Source organism: Dermochelys coriacea, chromosome 27 (assembly GCF_009764565.3).
Source record: "Dermochelys coriacea isolate rDerCor1 chromosome 27, rDerCor1.pri.v4, whole genome shotgun sequence".
NCBI classification, from domain to species: Eukaryota; Metazoa; Chordata; order Testudines; family Dermochelyidae; genus Dermochelys; species Dermochelys coriacea.
The window spans coordinates 8,921,953-8,944,533 of NC_050094.1; the positions used below are offsets into that span (position 1 = coordinate 8,921,953).

General features: G+C 56.0%; 1 protein-coding gene across 3 annotated transcripts in view; it reads left to right on the top strand.

Annotated features, from left to right (window-relative positions):
* Positions 1–304: 304 nt before the first annotated feature.
* The window catches only part of SAMD14 (sterile alpha motif domain containing 14), a 32,769-nt gene continuing 10,492 nt past the window's right edge, over positions 305–22,581 (top strand). The window contains exons 1-2 of one of the 3 annotated variants that reach the window (XM_038385647.2): positions 305–533; positions 12,678–12,729. In XM_038385647.2, the coding sequence (XP_038241575.1) occupies positions 12,690–12,729 (40 nt within the window). In that variant the 5' untranslated portion in view covers positions 305–533; positions 12,678–12,689. Of the gene's footprint in view, positions 768–12,677; positions 12,730–22,581 lie in introns of all 3 variants that reach the window. The other 2 variants (XM_038385648.1, XM_038385646.1) reach the window with 2 other exon arrangements.

Here is a 22,581-nt window from a genome sequence, read left to right on the forward strand (position 1 = left end):
AGGTACACCAAGTCAGTCACTCAAGTCCATATTGAATCCACCTGATTTCTTCACAGGTGCCGAGCCTCATGTCTCCCCTTGCCTCTGGTGGCAGCTGTGGGTGGCAGCACCTCTGACCATCAGGCTTTGTTTAGGTACCGACATAAAGGAGTTGAGCTGGGGGGCTGCAAGGCTTTCTGGAAAGCTGGGCTCTTTAAACCTCTGTGAGCCTGTGATTTCTCATTCTCTGCCTCTCTCTTCTTCATCTCTTCGCATCTGCCCCCCACCCCCATCTTTCTGGATCTCCCAGCCCCAGGGAATGGCTACGTGGTGCCAGCTCAACAAAGCATCACCCCGTCAGCACCAGTCGGGGGACAGGCAGAAGCCCGGCCAAGCCAGCCGCTGGGAGTTGCAGCCAAGACAGCATCCCTCTTCCCTGACTTCAAGCCAGGTTGCGTGAGCTGCTTCCGGGTTCCTGTGAATCCACCCCCCCCCCCGCCTTTCCCCCTCCCTCCCTCAAGCCCTGGGACCATCCCAGCCTGGAGAAGCCAGAGGTCAGTATGAAATTTCTCTCTGCAGAACCTCCTCCTTGCAGACCTCTCAGGATGCTCCCGCTGCTTCCTTTATCCTCCCCGCTCCCTCCTTGAAAGCTTGTTGGATCCAAATAAGAGGGGGCCTGGGGGGAGGGGGGGAGAAAGGGGAAGGGGCGTGGGGGGAGCCACAAGAGACGCCTCTGGATCCCGGCATGGAGGCAATAGGACGCTGCTGAGGATGCCAGGGTCCCCTCGGTGAGTGTGTGTCAATTTCAGCCTTGCCCATCAGACTTTGTCAGTTTCCTTCTCCTCCGCGGCTTGTTTGGGTGGCGGTGGTGGTTGTTGTTGGTTTGTTTTTTTGGGGGGGGGGGGGTCCGTGTTGGTTTATTTCCAGCCCTGCCTGCATCGAAGCTGCATGGATCGCAGCGGCTTGCAAAGCTGCAGCCCCGATCCAAATAGTCTCTCCCCCGCCCCCCCAAACCTTGCGTGTTTTGAGGCAACCAGGGGGGAGGACAGCGGCATATTTTGGTGTTTTCCTGTCGGCCCGCTCCGGGTGGAAACGGAGCGATGGGGGGCGGGGAGGGGGTTAATGATGGTGAAAAGTGTCTTCAACTGAGGGTGTTTATAAACGTACCTGAAAGACGGTGGGGGGGGGGTTGGTGGGGTAGATAAATGCAAACCCAGTTCGCTGTGCTTGGTAGAATCCAACGCACCCCCCAGGTTTGAACCCCCCTTGGGTTATTCAGACCCCCCCTCCCAGCATGAGGCTAGCCACACTTTAAACATTAATAAGCTGCCCTCTCTCTCTCTTTCCCTCCCCTCCTGTTTTCGATCAATAAATTAATAACCATTAAAAAAAACAACAACCCGGCTCCTCTCTGCTGAGCCAGCGCTCAGCAGCCGCCAGGGATTTCATTTTAACCCTCCGGCCTGGGCTTCTGGAAAGGGGACGGGGGTCTAAAACCCAGGCTGCTGTTCAGATTTGAGCCTCTCTGCTCTGGAGCATAGTGGGGGCTGTATTTCTCCACGGTAGGGAGAGCCCCCCCCGCCCCCGCATAGCGAGCTGGCTGAAGCAGTGGCCTTCCCTCGATGGGGCTGTGCAAGGGGATCTGCAGCCCCACAAGCCTGGCTGGGTTCCTGAGCTTGTTTGGGTTCAGTGGGATTGGCTACCCCCTGGGCTGGGTTTGGAGAGCTAGGCCTTGGGCAGGGTCCCTGCCTGTTTCCCACCTTCTCCCCTTGGTTTGTTTTCTCTCTGGGACTCGCTACGTCCACCCTGCCTCCATTCTGCCCTTCATTCCCTGGCTGCCCCATGCATCCCTTCTCGCTCCCTCTCCCTCTCCTCTTTTACAGTCTTCCTTTCCTGCAGCCCTGCTCTCCTCCATAGACCTGATTTCTTCCCTCTTTTCTCCTCTCCCCACTTTCTTCCTCCAGGATCTCTCTCCGTCTTCTCCCCCAACACACACACACTCTTCCCCTCCCATCTATCTTCCTCGTTCCCTCCTTTCCACATAGGATCTCAAGCCTTTTCTTTCCTCATTCAATCTGAGCACTAGGCCCACATTGGTTTAGATTTTTCTGCCCTTCAGAGGCGTTGGATCTATGGCTAAAATGGACAGACCTCTCCCCTCCCCCTCCGCCACATGTGCACCCCTCCCCTCTCCGCTTGAACTGAAATTGACCCCTGGAGAGGACCCTTGCTAATGCTCTGGCCTCTATCTCAGATCTGACGGGGTGGGGGGGTGTCTCTAACACCCTCGTGTTCATTACGGCTGGAAGGAGTTCTCCCCTAGAGTGTGAGTGTAGGTGTCGGGTGATTCATTTGCAGCACAATCCTGGGAAGGGCCTCTGAAAGAGAAGGACAATTGCCTCTCAGAGCAACAGACCCCTCTCCAGATCCATTATTTTGCATTGGCTTTGGACTCCCGCCTCCCCAGCTCTGCCCCCTTAGGCTGGGAGCTTGTTCTGGGAAGCAGTTAGCTGGATGAGGGAAATCTAAGGTGCTGCAGGTAGCGGTGATTCAGCAGGGGGTGCTCTCTCCCCCACCCCCAAGTCTGCACTGACCCCAACGCCCCGGCTGGGGGCTCTGGTCACTGCTGCTGGGGGTACTGACTTTCATGTGAGACACAACCCGGGTCCTGAGCCTCTCTGTTTGCATTAGAGATCCCCTGGGGATTTCCATGGCAGTCAAGGAGGCTAGCCCCAGGGTCCCTGGGCAAACAGCATTCTGCTTCCTTACATGTGCACTGCAGCTTTCCGCTGGATCTAGTATTCTTCACTTCCCATCTTCAACTGCTGGGCAAGCCTAGCCGTGCCGCTGTTTAAAACAGCGGCCGCGCCCCCACCCCAGAGGTGGCCGCATTTCAGTGGCAGATGAAGCGGCTCCATTTGCGAAGCACTTTGACGCTAAAGGGAGCTGTCTGAGATCGATATGAATCGCTGCCAAAGCAGACGTATGAGCCACTGGGCTGTAATTTTCTGTCTTTCTGTCTCCCGACTGCTCTTTCTGGGGACTGAAAATCCATAGGCATAGAAAGGTTGCTTCTCCCATTGGCATGCCTCCCAGTAACGGCGATGGGAGCAATGCAGACCCCACGTGGCATTAGATGCTTCCCTTCTGATAACACCAAGGAGCACAGACCCGGGCCTAACTTCCATCCCTCTCCAGTGGCTCCTAGGGGGCTTTTAGGGCTGTCGAATCACGGGAGCACAGGTCAACCCCGGCCATGCTTCCAACCCACCTAGAATGGCCCCAGAATCCCACTGTTGCCTGCTCACCCCCGGCTTACCCCTACACTCGGGGCTGCTGCAGAACCTGGCAGAGTCTTCCTCTGTACCTGGCGGTAATGGGGTCTGGGGCCCTCCCTTCTACCTCAGAGCCCCCGTGTACCACCCTCACGGGGCAATGGGCAGCATGAATTCAGCCTCTCATGTCTAGGGAGTTTTGGGAGCATTTTATTCTAACGCCCATCTTATTTTGGTTCTTTGTGGTGCAGCCAGCTCTGTGAGCCTCATCAATCTTGCCCCTCAAGCCCAAGGAGGGTTTCCCAGATATTAGCTGGAAGGCCCTTTCATCAGAGAAAAGAATTGGCCACTTTGTCTGGCTAAGAGGAACTTCTCTTGGAGGAGTTTGACATCCTTTATAAATATGACTGCATTACATCTCCTAATCCCTGCCCCGGGGAGGGGAGATCTTTCATAGATTCATAGATATCAAGGTCAGAAGGGACCATCATGATCATCTAGTCTGACCTCCTGCACAATGCAGGCCACAGAATCTCACCCACCCACTCCTGCGGTAAACCTCTCACCTATGTCTGAGCTATTGAAGTCCTCGAATAGTGGTTTAAAAGACTTCAAGGTGCAGAGAATCCTCCAGCAAGTGGACCTGTGCCCCATGCTACAGAGGCTTGGCACATTTCGATCTTTATTTTTTTTATCATTGATGGATATATCGATTTTTTTATTAATTTAAGTGTTCAGTTGGGGAAATTAGGGGGGGTCAGATGATGATTTAATGTTGAGATTCAAAAAGTTTAAAGCTCTCTAACCATTCCTACACAAACGGTCAGCATCCCATGGCGAAATGTCTGAAGTAAATATCAGTAAATGAAATGCTAATACGTTCTCAAGCCGTGTTTTCCCTACTTTGCCTAGCTGTACACTTTGATTATTAGCAACGGAAATATTGGGTGTGTCTGCAGTGAAATCTGACATTTACTGATAAAAATCTAATCCTTCCAAGCCTATTATATCCATTAAACCAGTGGTTTTCAACGTGTGGTCTGCGGACCCCTGGGGATCTGCAGATTATTTCTAATGGGTTTGCAAAAGGTGGTTGTTCACATAGAACAGTGGTTTTCAACATGTGGTCTGCACAGCTTGTGCCTAAGATTTACGAAGGGATCCGTACCTCCACTCAAAATTTGTTAGGGGTCTGCAAATGAAAAAAGGCTGAAAACCGCTGCATCAAACCGATGGGAAATGGAGAGGCCCAATGACTTGCCCAGTGTCACACAGTGAACTGGGGCAGAGCCTGGAATGAAATTCAGGAGTCCCAACTCCAGGCCCTGCCCTACCAGCAGTCCACATGAGCTGGGAGAGCCGCAGAGTCCAGACTCCCAGTCCCCGGCTCTCACCACTAGACACATTGAACGTTCAGTGTAATGCAGGTTTGTTGATCCAGAGGGGGCCCTTAGGAGCAGCATCCTCCCGAGGCAGATAAATCTCCCTGTGGCTGGATGCTTCCCACCCCCCGTGACAGCCCGAGTACCCCGTGGCTCAGCTGTGCTGGGGATCTCGCTTCTGGAAGGCAGGTAACTCATCTGTGAGCGTTCGCTCCAGGCTGGGACATGGCAGTTGAAGTCCGAAGCCAAGGATGGTCTGGTCCACACCTTTTCCACCAGCGTGGCAGTGGGACTGGCTGGCTTGGAGGGTCGCTAAGAGACTGTGGGTACGGCTACACTGTGATTCAACCCCCATGCCTGGCCCGATCAGCTGACTCAGGCTCATGGGGGATCAGGCTGCGAGGCTGTAAAATTGCAGTGTAGACGTTCAGGCTCGGGCTGGAGCCTGTGCTCCGGGACTCTCCCCCATCACATGGTCCCAGGACCCGGGCTCCATCCCGAACCGGATTGTCCCACAGCAATTTTACAGCACCAGAGCCTGAGTCAGCTGACATGGGCCTGCCCAGTTGAGGGTATTTAATTATAGTGTAGACATAACCCCTAAGCGACCTTCACCTCTAGGTCCCCAGGGTTCAAACTCAGCTCAGCAGGGGTTTAAAGCCGATGGGAGGGGGAGCTGCGGGAGGCCAGTAGGGGATGATTTGATGGGTGCCTGTCAGTTTCCTAGCAGGCAGGTATCTCTCCCATAAAGACCATTGTCTGTCTTGATGCTGATTATCCCCTTGTTATCAGCTCTAGGATTAACGGTACAGGGACATCTCCTTTGTCACGTCCTTCCAGGCACGGGGCAGCTGCCTTGGGAACTTGTCGAAGTACCAGGATGCTAGGGTAACTCCATTCAACCCCACTGAAATCGACAGAGGAGCTCCCAGGCAAAGTTGGCCCATTGACCGTCCCTGGCTCTAGCTGTTGCTTGTCATAATTACTAGCATTCCTCTCCAGAGGGTACAGTGGAGACTGAAACCTCATTATGCTGGGGACAGCGAGAGACAGTCTGGGCCCAAGGGGTTAGACCTCATTAGCCAAAGAGTGGGGAGGGGAAACCGAGGCACAGAGAGGCAAAACAGCTTGCCCGAGATCATGCTGCAGTTCAGAATCCAGGTGGTCCCAGTCACCAGACTACACGGCCCCTCGCTTCTGTCTGCTCTTCGGCAGAGCCGTCAGTGGTGACCGTATGGAGGGCTGGGACGCTGGCCTAGCAACCCCCCTCTTCACTCCATCCCTGGTCTGACAGGCTTCGAGGTGGTATTAAAGATGGGAATTACTGTCCAATGTGGGGGAAAGTGAGGCTGGCTGAGATGGGCTGGAGCTGGGGCAGTTGCTGCTGCTATTAGTCTGATCCGGCTTCCTTAAGTGAACCCACGTGAAGGGGGTAGAGACGACCAGCTTGCGTCTCTTGCTGACTCTTACTTGCAGCCTGGCTGGGGCGGGGAGACACAGAGTGCATGGTGCGATCAGTCCACTCTGGGGCCTGGCAAACTCATACCTGTGTCAGGCAGTTCAGGGCATGGCATTTCGCAGCATTTCCGGTCACGGGCTCGCTGCGGTGTTGTGAAAGGAGCAGGCTCGCCCAGCTAAGGCAGACCCTAAACAGAAGGCAAGAGAAAAAATTAGGGTGGGAAAGGAAAAGGGCCCGCAATGGGGGGCCGGGCAGTAGGAATCGGTCTCCCCTCCCAGGTGGCACTCAGGAGCCAGTAGGGGGGCGATATGATCTGTCTCCCTTCTCTGGGCCAGGCGCTCTGACTTCCCTTTCAAGCCAGCCTTTGGATTCATTCGTCATTGCTCCCCTGTGGCCCTCGTCTGGTACCCAGCAGCCCCTGTCCCCGGGGCAGCTGCCTGCTGCGCTGTGTCTCCATGTGCTGGAAAACCTTGCTGCCCCGCTGCAGGGGAAAGGCCAGGCTCATGTGGCCAAGTGCCTCTTCAGCGTGTTGTCCCATTTCAAAGAGCTTAGCTCCCTGTCCCAGCCAGGGTGCAACCTGCAGCCTTTTCTCCTGGCCCCTAGGAGAGTTTTACTGCTGACTTCCTGGCGATCAGGATCTGGCCCACGGGTGCAGTGGAGGGGGGATGTAGGGATGCCAAGCAGAGTGACCCAAGTGGAGACAGGGCACCAGGACTCTCCTGTGGATTTTTGCTGACCTGAAAAATGCCCCTTTGTGCCCTGTTGGGGTGATGTCCAAGGGACGGGTCCTGGCCTATGCTCCTGCAGAATCTGTGGGCTGTGACTCTCGATTCGCAGCCTGTAACGCTGATCTGTAGACGAGGGGCGTAAAGCGGTAAGGCTCTCTTGATTTCAATGCGGTGCCGATGAACGGTGGCTTGAGGCACCTGGTTTTAGCCATCTCCTTGGCTATGCATGGCTCTCCGCAGGGCTCTCCAAATACTGGGTGGTCTGCTGCACTGAATGGTTTATGCTTAAAAAAAACCCGATATGGCTGAGTGGCTCACGAATCCAGCTGCGGTCATTCTGAGACTGAGCCGCTGGGTTACCTTGGGCAAGTCACTTCTCTGTGCCTCGGTTTCCCATCTTTACCATGAGATGATGACCCTGAGCTGCCTCTACAAAGTGTATTGATAAAATGGAGAGGGTTCAGAGAAGAGCCCTGAGAATAATTACAGGATTAGGAAACATAGTGACAGACTCACAGAGCTCAGTCTGCTTAGCTTACCAAAGAGACAGTTAAGGGGTAACTTCATTACAGTGAATAAGTATCTACAGAGGGAACAAATATTTAATAATGGGCTCTGTGCTCTAGCAGTGAAAGGAATAACATGAGCCAATGGCTGGAAGTTGAAGCTAGACAAATTCAACAGCAAATAAGGTGTACGTTTTAAACCGTGGAAGCGTTTATCCCCTGGAACAACTTACCAAGCAGGGTGGTGGATTCCCCGTCACTGACAATTGTTCAATTAAGATCAGAGGTTTATTCTAAGACATCCGCTCTAGGGGCATGGGCGGTGGGTGAACCCTGGGCTCAGTGAGGCTAGTCCCTGGCCCATCCCTTCTGCCCGAGGCACCCCTCCCTTGTCCTGCCATCCCAGCCCCGGCCTGCCCAAGCATCCCCAGCCCTGGAGCGTGGGGCGAGCGGTGCGGGCCCAGCACTGGGTAGCATGCCCCCCCATCCCTCAGCCCCAGAGCACTGGGCAGAATCCCTGGCTGCAGGCTGGCCCCGATAGCCCCAGCCATGGCCCCGGCCATGGGGGAAGAGCCAGCAGTACCAGGGGGCTGGGGACGGAGCATAGGCAGGGTCACACAGGGCTGTTTGGGGAGGCCTTTGATGCCTGCTGCCCATGTCTAGGGGTTATTTTGGGGAAATCCTCTGGCTTGTGTTATCCAGGGGATCAGACTAGATGATCACAATGGGCCCTTGGAGTCTAAGACTCTAAACCTTGGCTGGAGACCGTGTAAACGCTACGTAGGGTTATCAAGAACTGAGTTTAGCCCTGAGTTTACTGAGTACAGTCAGTCACATTCCACCATCTCTTTGCTGGCCCATGACTTCCTATAATCAGGTAGCTCCAGCCTCCAGGCCCTGACTGTCTACATGGGGAAACTGACCTGACTAGTTAGTGTGGAACAAAGCGTTCCCTGATACCTAGTCCAGACCAGCTCCCCATGTGGCCGCTCTTTTGGAATAAATGTGAGGGATGAGGGGAGGGATAGCTCAGTGGTTTGAGCATTGGCCTGCTAACCCAGCGTTGTGAGTTCAGTCCTTGAGGGGGCCATTTAGGGATCTGGGGCAAAAATTGGGGGTTGGTACTGCTTTGAGCAGGGGGTTGGACTGATGACCTCCAGAGGTCCCTTCCAACCCTGAGATTCTGTGACTAGACCGTCCGCGTGGGGAGCAATTCCCGAGCAGCTGTTGCAGTCGGCTTCCCCCTAAGACAAGCCCCCGGCGTGTCACCATTCCTTGAAAAGCTGACGCCCCTTGGCTCATTGCACAGCAGCTGCTCTGTCCTCAAAGGCGCTGGGCCGTTAGGAGTCTTTTCTCTGCCGGCGCCCTTAGTCAGCTGGCGCGCCCCACGTGGGGGTGGCTGACTTTGCAGGAGAGACCTGGGTTTGAATTAGGGAGGAGGGAGGGGCCCTTGGTGCGTGGCTGCACCGTGTGGCGCATGTCAAAGGCGAACAGGAGCTGAGTGCTGGAGGAGGAGAGGGAGGCAGGTTACCAAGCTGCTTCGGGGGGTGGCCCTGGGGAAACATTTTCAGCCATTAAAGCATCTCTCTCTGCTGCTGCATGGTTCCAGCACCAATGAGGCTGCTTTGGGGCCTCCAGGGAATGCCCCAGCTCTGGCATCCCAGCCATAACAGCAGGGAAAGTGCCACATAGCAGCTAATCCAGATAAAGGCTCTACTGCAGGAGTGGAGACAGCAGTGGCTGTAACCCTCACCCTGGCCTGGATTTGAACCCTTGACTGTCTGCCCAACCCCCTTGCCCCTTGAGCTAAAGAAGCAGCACCATAGCGGTTAGCAGTAGCAGGCTGCTATCCTCTAGCAGACATGGGCACGCGACACACGTTGTCAGGCTAAGCATGGTGCATGCGCATAGTAAACACTCCCTGCCCTAAAGATCTTACAGTCTAAAGAGAGCTGGCCCGTGCCTCAGTTTCCCACACTGAAAATCGGGGATGTTGCTGCTGATCCCCTTGCAGAGGCACCCAATGGCTTTGTAAATTCCTTGGGGACCGCATGGTGTGAGGTGCTGCCCTACTCCTCATTCACCCTCATGCGAGCGAGAGAATCTGGCCCAGGGCTGGTATATTTAGGGTGACCAGACAGCAAATGTGAAAAACCGGGATGGGGGGGGAGGGGGAATACAAGCCTATATAAGAAAAAGACCCAAAAATTGGGACTGTCCCTATAAAATCGGGCCATCTGGTCACCCTAGGTGTATTCCTGACTGGGATCGGCTGGGGGCAGTACAATAATGTCCTATTCCTAGAGATGGGGAAGAAAAACACACCCACTTATTAAATCACCTTTTCCCCCGTGACACTGTCCCTTCGCTTTCCTGGTTCAGGGCTATCAAGCCAGATGTGTCATTTTCTTTCCAGTTCTAAACTCAAGGCTGCTGGGAGCAAAGTGAAGCTCCCCAATCTGGTTTGACAGGAGTTCTGCCTGGGGTAGGGGGAGTGTACCACCCCAAGGGGAGCAGTGGGGATACCTGGGGATCCCCCAGTGAGGTGGGGGAATACATCTTCTCCTATACCTCTTTCTGCGACACTCCTTGCTCCCCCCTGCATGCTGGTCCTAGTGCCTTACAGGCTCCCCAGTTTGGTATCCCATGTGCTCCCCGTCAGTCTGCCTGCATGTGGAGGGGGGGGGCAGAAAAGGCCATCATAGAATATCAGGGTTGGAAGGGACCTCAGGAGGTCATCTAGTCCAACCCCCTGCTCAAAGCAGGACCAATCCCCAATTTTTGCCCCAGATCCCTAAATGGCCCCCTCAAGGATTGAACTTACAACCCTAGGTGAAGAAGGCCAATGCTCAAACCACTGAGCTATCCCTCCCCATCCCACCTCCAGTCCCTGCCCTGCGCCCCCATGCTTGGCAAGTGGCAGATTTTACGGCGGGAGAGGGAACTGCTGCTGTTTGGAGAGCGTGGGCCAAACACAGAGGAGGGAAAGCAAACAAACCCATGACAAGTGGCCAAAAGTGAGATCGCCCAGCCAGAGACTGTGCCAGGCAGAGATGCTGCCAGCCTTTCCCATGTGAGAGCCACGTGTTGCCCTCTGCCCGGCACTGATGGGAGGGTGGCGGGGGAGGCAGTCCCCAAACGCCTCCCCATTGGAGCCCACTCCTCGCTCTGCCCCAGCAGAAATTCACACCAAATAGTTGACCCTGGGGGCCCAATTCTGCAGTCTCAGGGAGTGTTGGCAGAGTAAAGCTGGCAGGATCAGGTCCAGCGGTATTAGTGCTGTGGTTTATATTTAGTGCATCTTTCTCTGCCCAGGCAGGATGGTTTTCTGCAAAGAGGCCTGGGAGTCAGGACTCCTGGGTTCTCTGCCTAGCTGTGTAACTGAGCCAGTCACGTCAGTCCAGCGGCTTCCCTGTCTGCAAAACTGGGGGTCGCACCCACCTTCTCGCCCCTGGGTGCTGTGGGTCTGGGCTCATTGTTTTCAAAGCGCTTTGAGATCTTTGGAGGGAAAGGGCTGGATAAGATCAAAGGATTTGGGGAGAATATTACCATTGTCACATGGAAAGGGGAACTGGAATGCTAGATCAGATCATCCTGCCTGGTATCATTGCTCCAAAAGTGGCTGGCCTCAGTGGCCCCAAAGGAAGCTGAAAGAAACCCTGCAGTGGGCAGTTATGGGATAATCTGCCCTGTGACAAGTTACTTCCTGACCCCAATGGTTGGCATGCCCTGAAGCCTGAGGGTTTATACCCCTCCCTCAAAGCTTAGATTTTTACATTTTTTCTATTATAAGCCGGGATACTCTTGTTCTCCACAGAAATGCCCAGTCCCCTTTTGAGTCCTGCTCAGCTCTTGGCCTCAATGAAACATAGTGGCGCTGAGTTCCACAGGCTAATTGGCGGTTGTATGGAAAAAGTATTTCCTCTTATCAGATTGATCCAGTTCTAAAACCCCTGAGTGACTGACATTTCCTCCATGTCCCTTAAGTACGTCCTTCACACTGCCAATCAGGAAAAATACCAGCTGTGGGCCGGTGTCTCCTCTATCTAACCTGAGGGAGTTCTATGGCGGGGAAGGGAGAGGCGAATCGGGCCTCCTGTCTCTTTAAATGGATGGACAATAGTAGGCGATTAATCAATGTCCATGTCTTCTATTGCATCATCCATCCTGATTCCTTTTGTAGAGCAATGGGGTGGTGGGGTAAGGGAGAAGGGGACAGCTGGACTGGGGGAAAGGGAGGAGAGTAGTGTGTGATAAGGGGGATCTTGCTATACTGCTAGGTCCCTCTACCGCCCTCCCCCACACTCTGCCCCCAGGATCCAGCGGGCTTGGTCCAGCTCCAGAGCCCGGCTATCTCCAGGGTACTTCCGTGGGGCTCCTACAGGCGCCATTTATCTGTGCAAAGGGTCCCACTGCTGCAGCTCCATGCTCCGGACACGTCCGGCTCGACCCCGTGTAAGAGCTCGGGCTGGGCTTCCACCCGGGGTGCCTGTGAGCTGACCGGGTCCGGTTCGAGTCTGCAGCTCTGGGGGAAGCCAAGCAGTGGGACGGCTCCGCCAAGCGGCTGGGTGACGGGCAGCCTCAGCGTGACCCTGACCGGCTGCCCCGTTCCCCTCTGTAACACAGGGCCCGCTGTGTAGGCAGCTGAGACACCATTGCGGGGGAGAGAATCTGGCTTTAAGATTCTACTCGATAAGTTTATGGAGGAGATGGTATGATGGGATAATGGGATTTTGGTAAATAATTGATCTTTAAATATTCAGGGTAAATAGGCCAAATCCCCTGAGATGGGATATTAGATGGATGGGATCTGAGTTACTATAGAAAATTCTTTCCTGGGTATCTGGCTGGTGAATCTTGCCCATATGCTCAGGGTTTAGCTGATTGCCATATTTTGGGTCGGGAAGGAATTTTCCTCCAGGGCAGATTGGAGAGGCCCTGGAGGTTTTTCGCCTTCCTCTGTAGCATGGGGCATGGATGACTTGAGGGAGGCTTCTCTGCTCCTTGAAGTCTTTGAACCATGATTTAAGGACTTCAATAGCTCAGACATAGGTGAGGTTTTTCATAGGAGTGGGTGGGTGAGATTCTGTGGCCTGCGCTGTGCAGGAGGTCGGACTAGATGGTCAGAATGGTCCCTTCTGACCTTAGTATCTATGAATCTATGAATCTATGAGAGTACAACCAGGGCCAGGCCCAGGTGGCCCCCACTGGCCCTCCCCAGAGCTCTCTCGCGCTCCAGATGGAGAGGGGTGCTCTCCGGTGGGTGCTTTGAGACCCCAGGGCCTCCCCATAGATACCCGTGCCAGCTGCTTGGCTTTGGATCTGACCCTACCTCCTTCTCTCCGCAGAGCTGCCCTGCCATGTCGTCCTCCAGACGCCAAGACACGGACGAGGTTTTCGGTAAGTCCGCTGCCCGATCTCCACCCTCTTCCCGCCCACCCTGGTCTCTCTGAGCCCACGTCCCCTAGCACCCGCACGCTCGCCCCTGGCGTCGCCAGCCAAGGGAGACGTTCACCAGCCTGCAGAGCCAGCCAGGGACGGCGCAGACCCAAGCTGGGGGGAATGTGGGGCTTGGGGAAGGAAGGTCTGGTGGGAGGGGGGTATTAGGGCCTGGCAGTTGGGGGCCGGTGAGCTAGGGCGTGGATGGGTTGGGGAGCCGGGGCATAGGGGTGGGTGTGAGGGAGGGGGGAATTTGAGAGCTAGGACCTGACTGGGGGGGCGGGCGAGACCAGCAAGCGCAGGGGCCCAGGTCGGGTCTGGAACTGGGAATCCCCATCCCGCCCCTGAAAGCCGAGATCTGTTCGCCCGCCCCTCTCGTCTATGGGGCTCCCTGGCCCAGCGGGGCCTGGATCCTCGGGAGATGGACTGGGACAGCTGACCTGAGCTTCTGTCCCCTCGACTCCGTCCTCCAGCCCTGGGCTGGATTCATCCCTGGTGGGAGCTCCTGCCGCTGCCCTCCGGGGGCGCTGTACTGGGGAAGGGCAGCACCTGCTGAATCAGCGCCCGGCCCTCTGGCTCCTGGGCCTCCCGGCAGCGGGGAACCGGGGCGCAGCTTGCACGGACACCGCCTCTCTCGCACACGCCTAAGTCAGACGGTGCCTTCCTGGGAGCCGGGAGCAAGTGGGGCCCTAGGTGTGCGAGGCCCCCTAGCATGTACACGTGGGGCTCTGCCTCCACACAGGTGCCTCTCCCCACTTGCTCATTCAGCCACCTATGGAGACCCCCAAAACACACACACCCACCCCTCCCTCTTGTCTCCAGCTGGTCTCCCGTCCACTTTCTCTCTCATCCCTTGCTGCTTTCTTTCCCTGGTCCCTCGGTGGCCAGGTGCTGCAGCGCCCACGCCAGAATCCATTCCTACTTTGCCTCGATTTCCCATCCACCTTCTTTGGGGGTCAAAGATCTGCCCTGCTCCCCCTCCTCGGGGCCTGATCCTGCCTCTTTTGGCAGCCTGAGACTCTCAGGCAGGATGAGGAGGGCTTGGTGCACAGAAGGAAAAAGGTTAGGCCCCTCATGTGTTTGCACACGTGGACCTCCTAACCTAGGCGGTTGTGCAAAGCAAGGTGGTTGTGCAAAGCACGGCTGGCTCTGGTGCAGCTAGGCCCAGCTGGGGACGATAGCGTGATCCTGTCTTATGCGGGTGCAGCGCGTCCACAGGGGTTTGTACTGTGGTAGCTGACCCGGTGCCAGCCAAACCCAGTATAGACAGGGCTTTGTCAGAATCTCTCCCTCCCAGTGTGCATCTGCCTCTCTCATTGGCTGATGGCGATAAGCACCCAGGCCGGTGTGCGATCATGAGCGTGTCCACCCTCGCACACGTGTGCGCGTATGGTGCCTGTGATTAACAGGAGCCTGAGCCGTGCCCTACTGCAAAGGTCACTGCCTCGATTCCCCGGGGGCTGGAGTTGAAAGACCACGTGCCAGCTGCAGACGGCCAATGCTGGGAGTGGTTCCCATCTGCAGCTGGAGGAAAAAATGTCACCCTAAAAATAACCACGCAGGAGGGCGGAGGAAGCAGCTGGCAAGTGAAGGGGTGAGTGGCCCCAAGGCACAGCTCTGATTTTCCCCTGCTTGGGTTGGCACCCACCTGGCATGCCCTATTTATCATGAATGAGCTGGGATGAGCAGTGCGTCGCAAAGACAACCCAGGGAAGGCTGGAGACAGGCAGCATGGTGAGTTACATCCTCATTACGGCCGGGGCGTGATGACTGTGTACCGCACGGGAAGGGAAGCGGTGACTGTTTGAAGAAGATGGTCATCTAGTCCAGTCCCCGGCAGGACAAAGTCAAAGCTAGACTGTTCCTGAAGGTGTCTGCCTAACCCACGGGTTCTCAAACTTCATTGCACTGCGACCCCCTTCTGACAACAAAAATTGCTGCACGACCCCAGGAAGGGGAGACCAAAGCCTGAGCCCACCTGAGCCCCACTGACCCGAGCGGGAAGGGGTCAAAACCAAAGCCCAAGGGCCCCAGCCCGGGGGCCTGTAGCCCTGCCGCCCAGGGCTCAATCCCTCCGGCTTTGGCTCGGGCCCCGAGCCCCAGCAAGGCTAAGCCAACCCTGGCAACCCCACTGGCGATCCCAACCCACACTTTTGAAAACCACTGGCTCAAACCTGTTCTTAAAAACGTCCAAGGACGGATTCCATGCATACACATAGGCACAAGTGCCCACAAATATACCTGCACCCGTGCAACGCAACAAATATACCTGCACCTGTGCAACGCACATGCACTTGTGCCAATATTGGTGTGCATACATGGTGGCACAGACAAACACAACACAATGTCCCAATAGGCCACACGCACATGGCGTGCGAGGTGCACGAAAGCGTCAGGAGTTGCTGCTCTGTTTCTCGTTACCCAGAGGCTTCTGCTGGAAGCATCTAGCTCTGGGGAGGGGCGGGTTGGACAGTCAGCTGGTGAATGCCGGAGAGCATGAGCCCGGAGCATGCAGGGTGATTGCCTTAGTTCCTAGATATAAATATGGGACTGCAGTAACTGACGTGATGAGGAAATGGGACCATAACAGAGGACCCATAGAGCAGTGGTTCTCAAACGTTGTGTTTTTTTTCTGCGGGCCACTTGAAAGTTGCTGAGGGTCTCGGCGGACCACTTAATGATCTTTCCAAATGTCGCGTGTACCATTAGCTAAGTATTGTAAAGCACTTTGGTTAAAAGTGATATATAAAAAAAAATCCCTTAATAATAATTAAGGTTTTTTTGTTCTACAAATAAAAGCACACAACTCATATTTTAATATCAATAGGCTTATCTTTCTAATGCGATGGATGTGCCCTCTCTCCCCCACCGCGGCAGCCCCCGAGCTAGGGCTGGGAAGGAGGGGAGTCTCTCCAGGTGCGCACTTTAGAGGGAACTATCCGTGGACCATCTGAATGGCGCTCAGTCCACGGACCCCAGTTTGAAAACCTCTGCAGCAGAGCACAGGAGTTGGTGGCTGTTGTAGGAATGGCTTTGCAGCATTGGATTTTGTGATGTGCGGCGAGCACTGTACCCGAGCCTCTGTAGAGGCAAGGTGAGCTGGGTGGTTCCTGGCGGCATCGCTACCGGCTCTGCCTATAATCCAGATTGTCCGAAATGGTCCATTATAAGACTGTTTCCAGTTGCTTAGAACTTTTTCAGCACAACCGGTTCAAGGTTGGCAATTTCCCCTGCCTCAAACTGAATTTGGAAAAGATGTGTGTATGTGTGTGTCGGGGGGGGTGTTTCAGTAAAAACTATTTGACCATTTCTGAGAACGGGGTGAGGAGAAAACACATTGTTTTGCCCAGGTTAACAATCATTCTTGGGTCCATTTCTTTGAGACTCTCTAGCGCCCCCAGGCTTTGGTGCAGGGAGTTGAAATTGGACAAGGGGGAGAGTTTCAAGGTGTCAGCCAAGCCCCAGCCGCACTGGGCTTGGGGCGGTATGAACATCTCCTAAGAGCCCTCTCCACACCCAATCTAATAGATAAGGCAGCCGAAGGCTGGGAGAGGCAGGGAGCTGGAGTGGCTTGTCCAACATCACACAGCAGATCAGCGGCAGAGCCAGAAATCAAATCATGTGCCTCATGCCCTACCCCCTAGGTCATACTGCCCCTCGCGTTTTTGAGGCAAGGCACCTTCTTTCGGTGCCTAAATGGGAGTGGAGCGCCTTGGAAAAGCTCACCCCCCCCCCGTGCGCATGCTGAGCCCTTGCAAATCAAGCCTTAGGCTCTTTAGAAAACTTCCTTTGTGCCTTCTAATAAAGTATCAGAAGCCAGTCTCCCCTGCCAAAGAAGGGGAGCGCTCCCTCCGCCCCTGGGGCTGGTCACTAAGTCACTCTCCCTTGGGGGAGTAGGTATTTTGGGGCAGTTCTCTGGCCTGTGTGATACTAGAGGATTCTAATAGTCCCTCCTGGCCTTGGGGATTTGAAATGGGCAGAATGTCTGATTCCACCCCCCCGGCCACCCGCCCCCGCCGTGAGATTTTCTGGTTTTTCACAGCATTTATGGTCCTTTTCACATTTCCTGGGAAATCCAGGATGGCTGGGAATCACAGGGGCAGGTGGCTGGGGACCAACGCAGGGTCCGGGGAGCTCTGCGTGCAAGCGGAAATGTCCATCCGGCGGAGAGGGGCGCGCACGACGGTCGCACCGAGCCGGCTCAGCCGTCCCTGCCTGCTAGGCATTTTCCATCTCCGGCCTTTAAAGCTCACGAGCATTAGCGCGGTGGGGGCTGGGCACGGCCAGCAGCCTCCCTGGATTCAGGGAAATGTTGTTTGCTGCTAATGTGAAGCGTGGAAAGTGCGTCCAGATGCTATTGGGCCACCGTCCCTCGTGACGGGGAAGGGGCAGCGCTTGGCTGCGCGCCCTGAGAGGGGGGGATCTGGGCAGAGGCTGCTGGACGCACGCAGGCCCCGTGATTCTCTCCAGCGAGCGGCTACCCTTGTGCCACTGATCTTCAACTCTCCCCTTCCAGGGCCCCGAGGAGCCAGGCCGTAGGCTCCTGGCCGCCAGCGTCCCCACCTCTGAAGCATCCAGCGTTGGCAGCTGTGGGAGGCGGGATACTGGCCGTGCTGGGCCAGCGCTGGTCTGATCCGCTCCAGCGAAGGGGACACGGGGGAGGTTGGAGCCCAGCACTGCTGTGGGAATGGGGATCCCCCGCACCCCCTTCTGTCTGGTGTGCAAAGAGGCTAGCCTAGGCGTTAATCTCTCCCACGCTCTCAGACATAATGCCTGGTGCTCAGAGCAAAGCAACTTACAAAGAAAGCTGCCTCCGTCTCTCCAGAGCAAACTTTGCCAGTCACGTTCCAGATCAGTGTCCCGAGACCGCAATGAGCCCTCAGCATCTGGGACAACCCTCGGCTCAGGCTATTTGCCTCTCTTGTATGCCCCCCCTGGCATCTGCCCCCTCTCTGGGGCTCTGCCGTGGGCAGACACCAGGCGGGTGAGGTGATCTGTCTTGTTGGACCAATGGCTGGTGGCTGAAGGGCCGTGCCGCCAGAAGTTGGTCCAGGAACAGATATTACCTCACCCATCTTGTACCCGGGGCGCGACACGGGTCCTCGACTGGTGCAAACTATGTCCAGAGCAGTCTTGTAGGGCAAACCTCTGTGCGTTCCCAGCATCTCTTCGGCCTTGTCTGTGCCAGGGAGGTTGGCCTGGCTGATCCCTGTCTCAGCCCGTATTGTGCATCCGGCGCCCGTGTGCAGAGCGGTCTCTGCACCACACGGCTTGGGCCTGCTCTGGGCAAGGCTCGGCTGTGCCCATCTGCATCGGCTTTTCTCCTGTCCGTCCCCCTCCTGCTCACTCCCCGTTCTCATGAGCCACGCGTCTCCTTCCCTCCCACTCCCCGCTGGAGTCAGCTGAGCGGCAGCTGATTCTGAGCTCCTGGAAGGCTCCAGCGTGCACATGTGTGCACACACACACACGCGCGCGCGCATGCACGCACGCCTGATTAAGTATTCATGACCTCCCGAAGGCAGCTCCCTGCTCTGTATTCAGGGAAGGCAGAGGAGGCTGGGATGAGAGATGGGGGAGCTCTTTGTGAGTGAACGTGTGTATGTGTATAACTGTGTGCGCGTGTGTAGGGGTGTTTGTAGCAGTGGGGTGTGTGTGGAGCAGTATGTTTTTTAGTAGTGAGTGTGTGTGTGTGTGTGTGTGTGTGTTAACCCTTTGAGGACAAAACACACCCAGAGTAATTAACCCCCCCAGGGTCCCAGCCCTTTTGGAGTATTACCCAGCCGGTGCACTAGGATAGGGGAAACTGAGGCACAGGAAGACTTGACCACTGGAGATCCTGGTTCTGTCTGGTGTGGCTACCCACCCTCCCCCTGGTAATCTCTGCTCCATTTGCCTCCCCATCCCCAATTTAGGAATTGTCCATTGACTCAGCTTCCCTCAGGGTGGGGGAACTGAAGCTGGCTAATCACTGACACCTCAGGGTGACAGACCAAGCATCCAAGAGCTCTGGGTTATGGGGTGAGCTCCCATGGTGCCGGATTGGGAGGGGGGACTAATCTTTGGCAGGTGCCCCTAGGTGAGGACCCTGCCTGATGCGGCTCTCAGAGGAAGTGGGGTATGCCAGTGGGACAGGGGGAATCCCTCCCCAAACATCTGCACAGCAACCTCCTGTTGGCACACAGGTGAATGAGCGTGCCAGTGTGTGCAGGTGTGGGTGTGCAAACATACCTTGGTGCAACTGGATAGGTGACCTGCACGTGTGATGGGGGGGACGGTAAAAGCCACCAGCCGTGCAGCACTGTCTGCAGTGTCCCCCAGGGCCTGCAGGCTCCAGAGTGACCCCCAGTGCAGTGCTGACCCATACACCCCCGAATGCTGGCAGTGCCATCTATAGTACCTCCCAGCACTGGCAGTACCCCTCCGCCCCTGCATTGACAGTGCAGTGCCATCTGCTGTGACCTCCAGCACTGGCGGTGCGGTACTGGGCCAAGCGCCCCCTGGTGCTGGCAGTGCAGTACTACCCCAGGTGGTCCCCCCATCCGCCCCCCAGCACTGGCAGTAAGTACAGTGCTGTCCCATGAGCCCAAGTGCTGTCAGTGAAAATCTGGCCATCAGTATCACAATAGGAGCTGCCGGGGACACGGGGCAATCTGTCCCTCGCTGAGGTGCCAGCCTGGCCGCTGGCTCCACATCTTCACTGTCCAACATTTCAGACATTTCATTTCCAAAATGCCCCCCCCGCCGCTTTGTGAGACTCAGTTTCTCCAGGCCCTGCCCCTATAAGATCCTGCACTGCCCAGGCGATGGGGGTGGGGCCCAGGACAGAGGCTTAGGGTAGCAGGTGTGTTTTGGCTTTGATGTGGGGAGTGGGCAGGCCTGGCTAAAACCCCATAAGCCCCTTAGGAAAGGGAGCTCTGGGAAGAGCCCCTCTCAGCTGCGAGGGATGGAAGAGAGCTTCCCCCATTAGCAGCAGGCTCTAGCTCCTTTCCCCTGGGGACGACGGGTTTATGGGCTATAATGAATGGACCAAGACCGCGGCTGCTTTGTAAATTGGATCGTCAGCCGGGGCGGGAGGGGGCCGGGATGGATTTATCGAGCAGTACAAGGAGCAATGCTTTATAGAGCGTCATCTCTGTACGTGTGCGCACATGGGTGGGCCTATACCGTTGTGCATGGCGTTTGCAAGTCCCTGCCACTGGGTGCCATGGGGCTGAGAGTCCCCGGCGTGGAACAGCATAGGTGTGAGCGAAGGGGTGTGGCTGCACACTTCTTGGGGGTGCAAAGGGGTCATGCTGAAGCGTGCAAATATCTGCATATGTCAGGAGGGTGAAGTGTGAGATGGTATTGGGGGTGTTAACGGGGGTGCTTCTTTGTGGGAGTGGATTTCTAGGTGTGTCTCTGGGGCCTGATTCTCTGTCCCTGTGTGACCATTTACACAGTGCAATGGGCATATAAATCCTCCAGAACCAGAGTGATAGCAGTCTCGCCCACTGGGCGCTGGTGTGAGTGCCTGGCCATGGTGCAGGGCAAGGGAGAGCCAGGCCTAGTGGGTGGGTGTACACCTGCTTGTGCTGCGCCTGTCCCCAGACACACTCAGTGCTTTACAAGCATTAGCTAACCCCTGTGGGAGACAGTATTAGCCCCATTTCACAAATGGGGAAACTGAGGCACAGAGCAATGTAAGCAACTTGCCCGGAATCGTGCGGAGGGCCATTGGCAGAGCTGGGACTACAACCCAGGAGTCCTGACTCCCAGCCCCCCTCACTTGAACCACTGGCCCAAATCGCCTCTGAACGGTGAAGCCTTTCTTTGCTGGAGATGGGGTAGATTCTTGCCCAGCGCTGGGTCTGGGAGCTCAGGGAACCTCTAAGGATCAGAAAACCTCCAAGGATGGCGGGATCTCGTGGGCACTGGCCTGTTACCCCTGCTTCCTGAGAAGGCATCAGGATGCTTGGGCCAGGTCATCAACTCCCCCAGCCCTAAAACATCGCCCTGGCTATACAGCTCTCTCTAGTGACTGACCCACTGGTTTCTCTTACTGATACAAAACCCAGTAGATCCAGATTGGGCACCACATGCCCCCCCTGGGCTGGCGGGTGCCAGGACAGATGCCAGGCAATTTGCTCTTCCCTGAGGCTAACTGGCCCCCAGGAGGGGCTTGGCAGGGTGCAGAATGACTGGAGCAAGCATCACCTTGACCACGACCCCTCCCTCCTCTGCCCGGTGTCTGTTCTACCCTCAGTACCCTGCTTCGGAGCTGGTTCTGCCCCCAGATGCGACCCCCTTCCCAGTGCCCTGGTACTTCCCCAACATGCCTCATGTGCCCATCTAGCTGGCACAAAGGGGCTGCCGGGTGGCACAGGAGGGGGCCCTCTGTGTTAACAGTAACGGGTCGGGCATCCTCTGTAACCATAAGGATTTCCAGGCAGCCCTGACCACTGGGAGATTTGCTAAATCCATCATTTCTGCCCACAAACCAGTGCCCCCCAACCCAAGCCCCAGCTCTCAGCTCGCTTGCTGGGGGGGGGGGGAAATGCCTTCAGATTAACTCGTCATTTCCATGGCTTTGAACTGACAGGGTTGGAGGGTGCTTCTGCCCCTGAGGATGAGGGCGGTCGCTGGGCAGGGTTGGCAGCCCCGCTGCCAGGGCTAAACGTGACTTCGGTTGGATTTAAACTCATTCCAGGTCCCCGTTTAACTCCCTATCGTAGAATATCAGGGTTGGAAGGGACCTCAGGAGGTCATCTAGTCCCACCCCCTGCTCAAAGCAGGACCAATCCCCAGTTTTTGCCCCAGATCCCTAAATGGATCCCTCAAGGATTGAACTCACAACCCTGGGTTCAGGAGCCAAATGCCCAAACCACTGAGCTCTCCCTCGCTCTCCCTGAGCAACTGGAGATGTGCCTGCTTAGTATCCTGGGATAGGCAGAGTGGCTGCAGGGCCTAGGTGTGAACCGTGAGCGTGCGGGAGTGAAAGTACGAGTGTGTGCATATGAGTGCATCCACGTGTGTGTCTGTGGGTGAGTGCATTTAGGTGTGCGTATCTTAGAATGCATGCAAGGGTGTACATTTTCATGCCTGAGTCCATTGACATGTGTGTCTGAGGGGGGAGGCATGTTAGTGCATTTACTCGTGTGAGTGTGTGCGTGTCCGTTACACGTAAGTGCATTTATGTGTGTGCATATGAGTGTGCCCGAGTGCATTTACGTGAGGGTGCATGTGAGTGTGCATGTGTGTGTATCTCGGGATGTCCATGAGCTTGTGTGTGTGTAAATGTGCACGTGCCTGAGTGTGCGAATGCACATGCATAAGACTCTACAAGTACCAGTGGGAGACCTCGGGCCGGTGTCCATGTGAGAGAGGGAGGAAAAACCTGGGGGGGGGGATCAAGGCCGGACGAGGAGCCCTGGGAGGAGGCCGTGCGGGCGTGAAGGCTGGTGGCTCCTCCACCAGCTCTTGCCCTGATTTCAGCAGGATCCTGTCCCCCGCGTGCTGCCGTGGGGAGGCGTTTCCTGGACGGGCTCTAACACAAGGAGGCAAACTGGCTTGGGGACCTCACCTGAGTCAGGCCTGGGTGCCCTCGAAGAGGCACAGCCTGGTCGTAGTGCATCCGAAGCTGATCTGAATGCTGGAACGCTGGTGCTTCTCCTTGGGGCTCTGGGTTCCATGTGCAGCTCTGGCAGGGGAGTGCGGTCTAGTGGTTATAACAGGGGCCACTGGGAGGCAGGACTCCTGGGTTCCATATGCGGCTCTGGCAGGGGAGTGCGGTCTAGTGGTTAGAACGGGGGCCACTGGGAGGCAGGACTCCTGGGT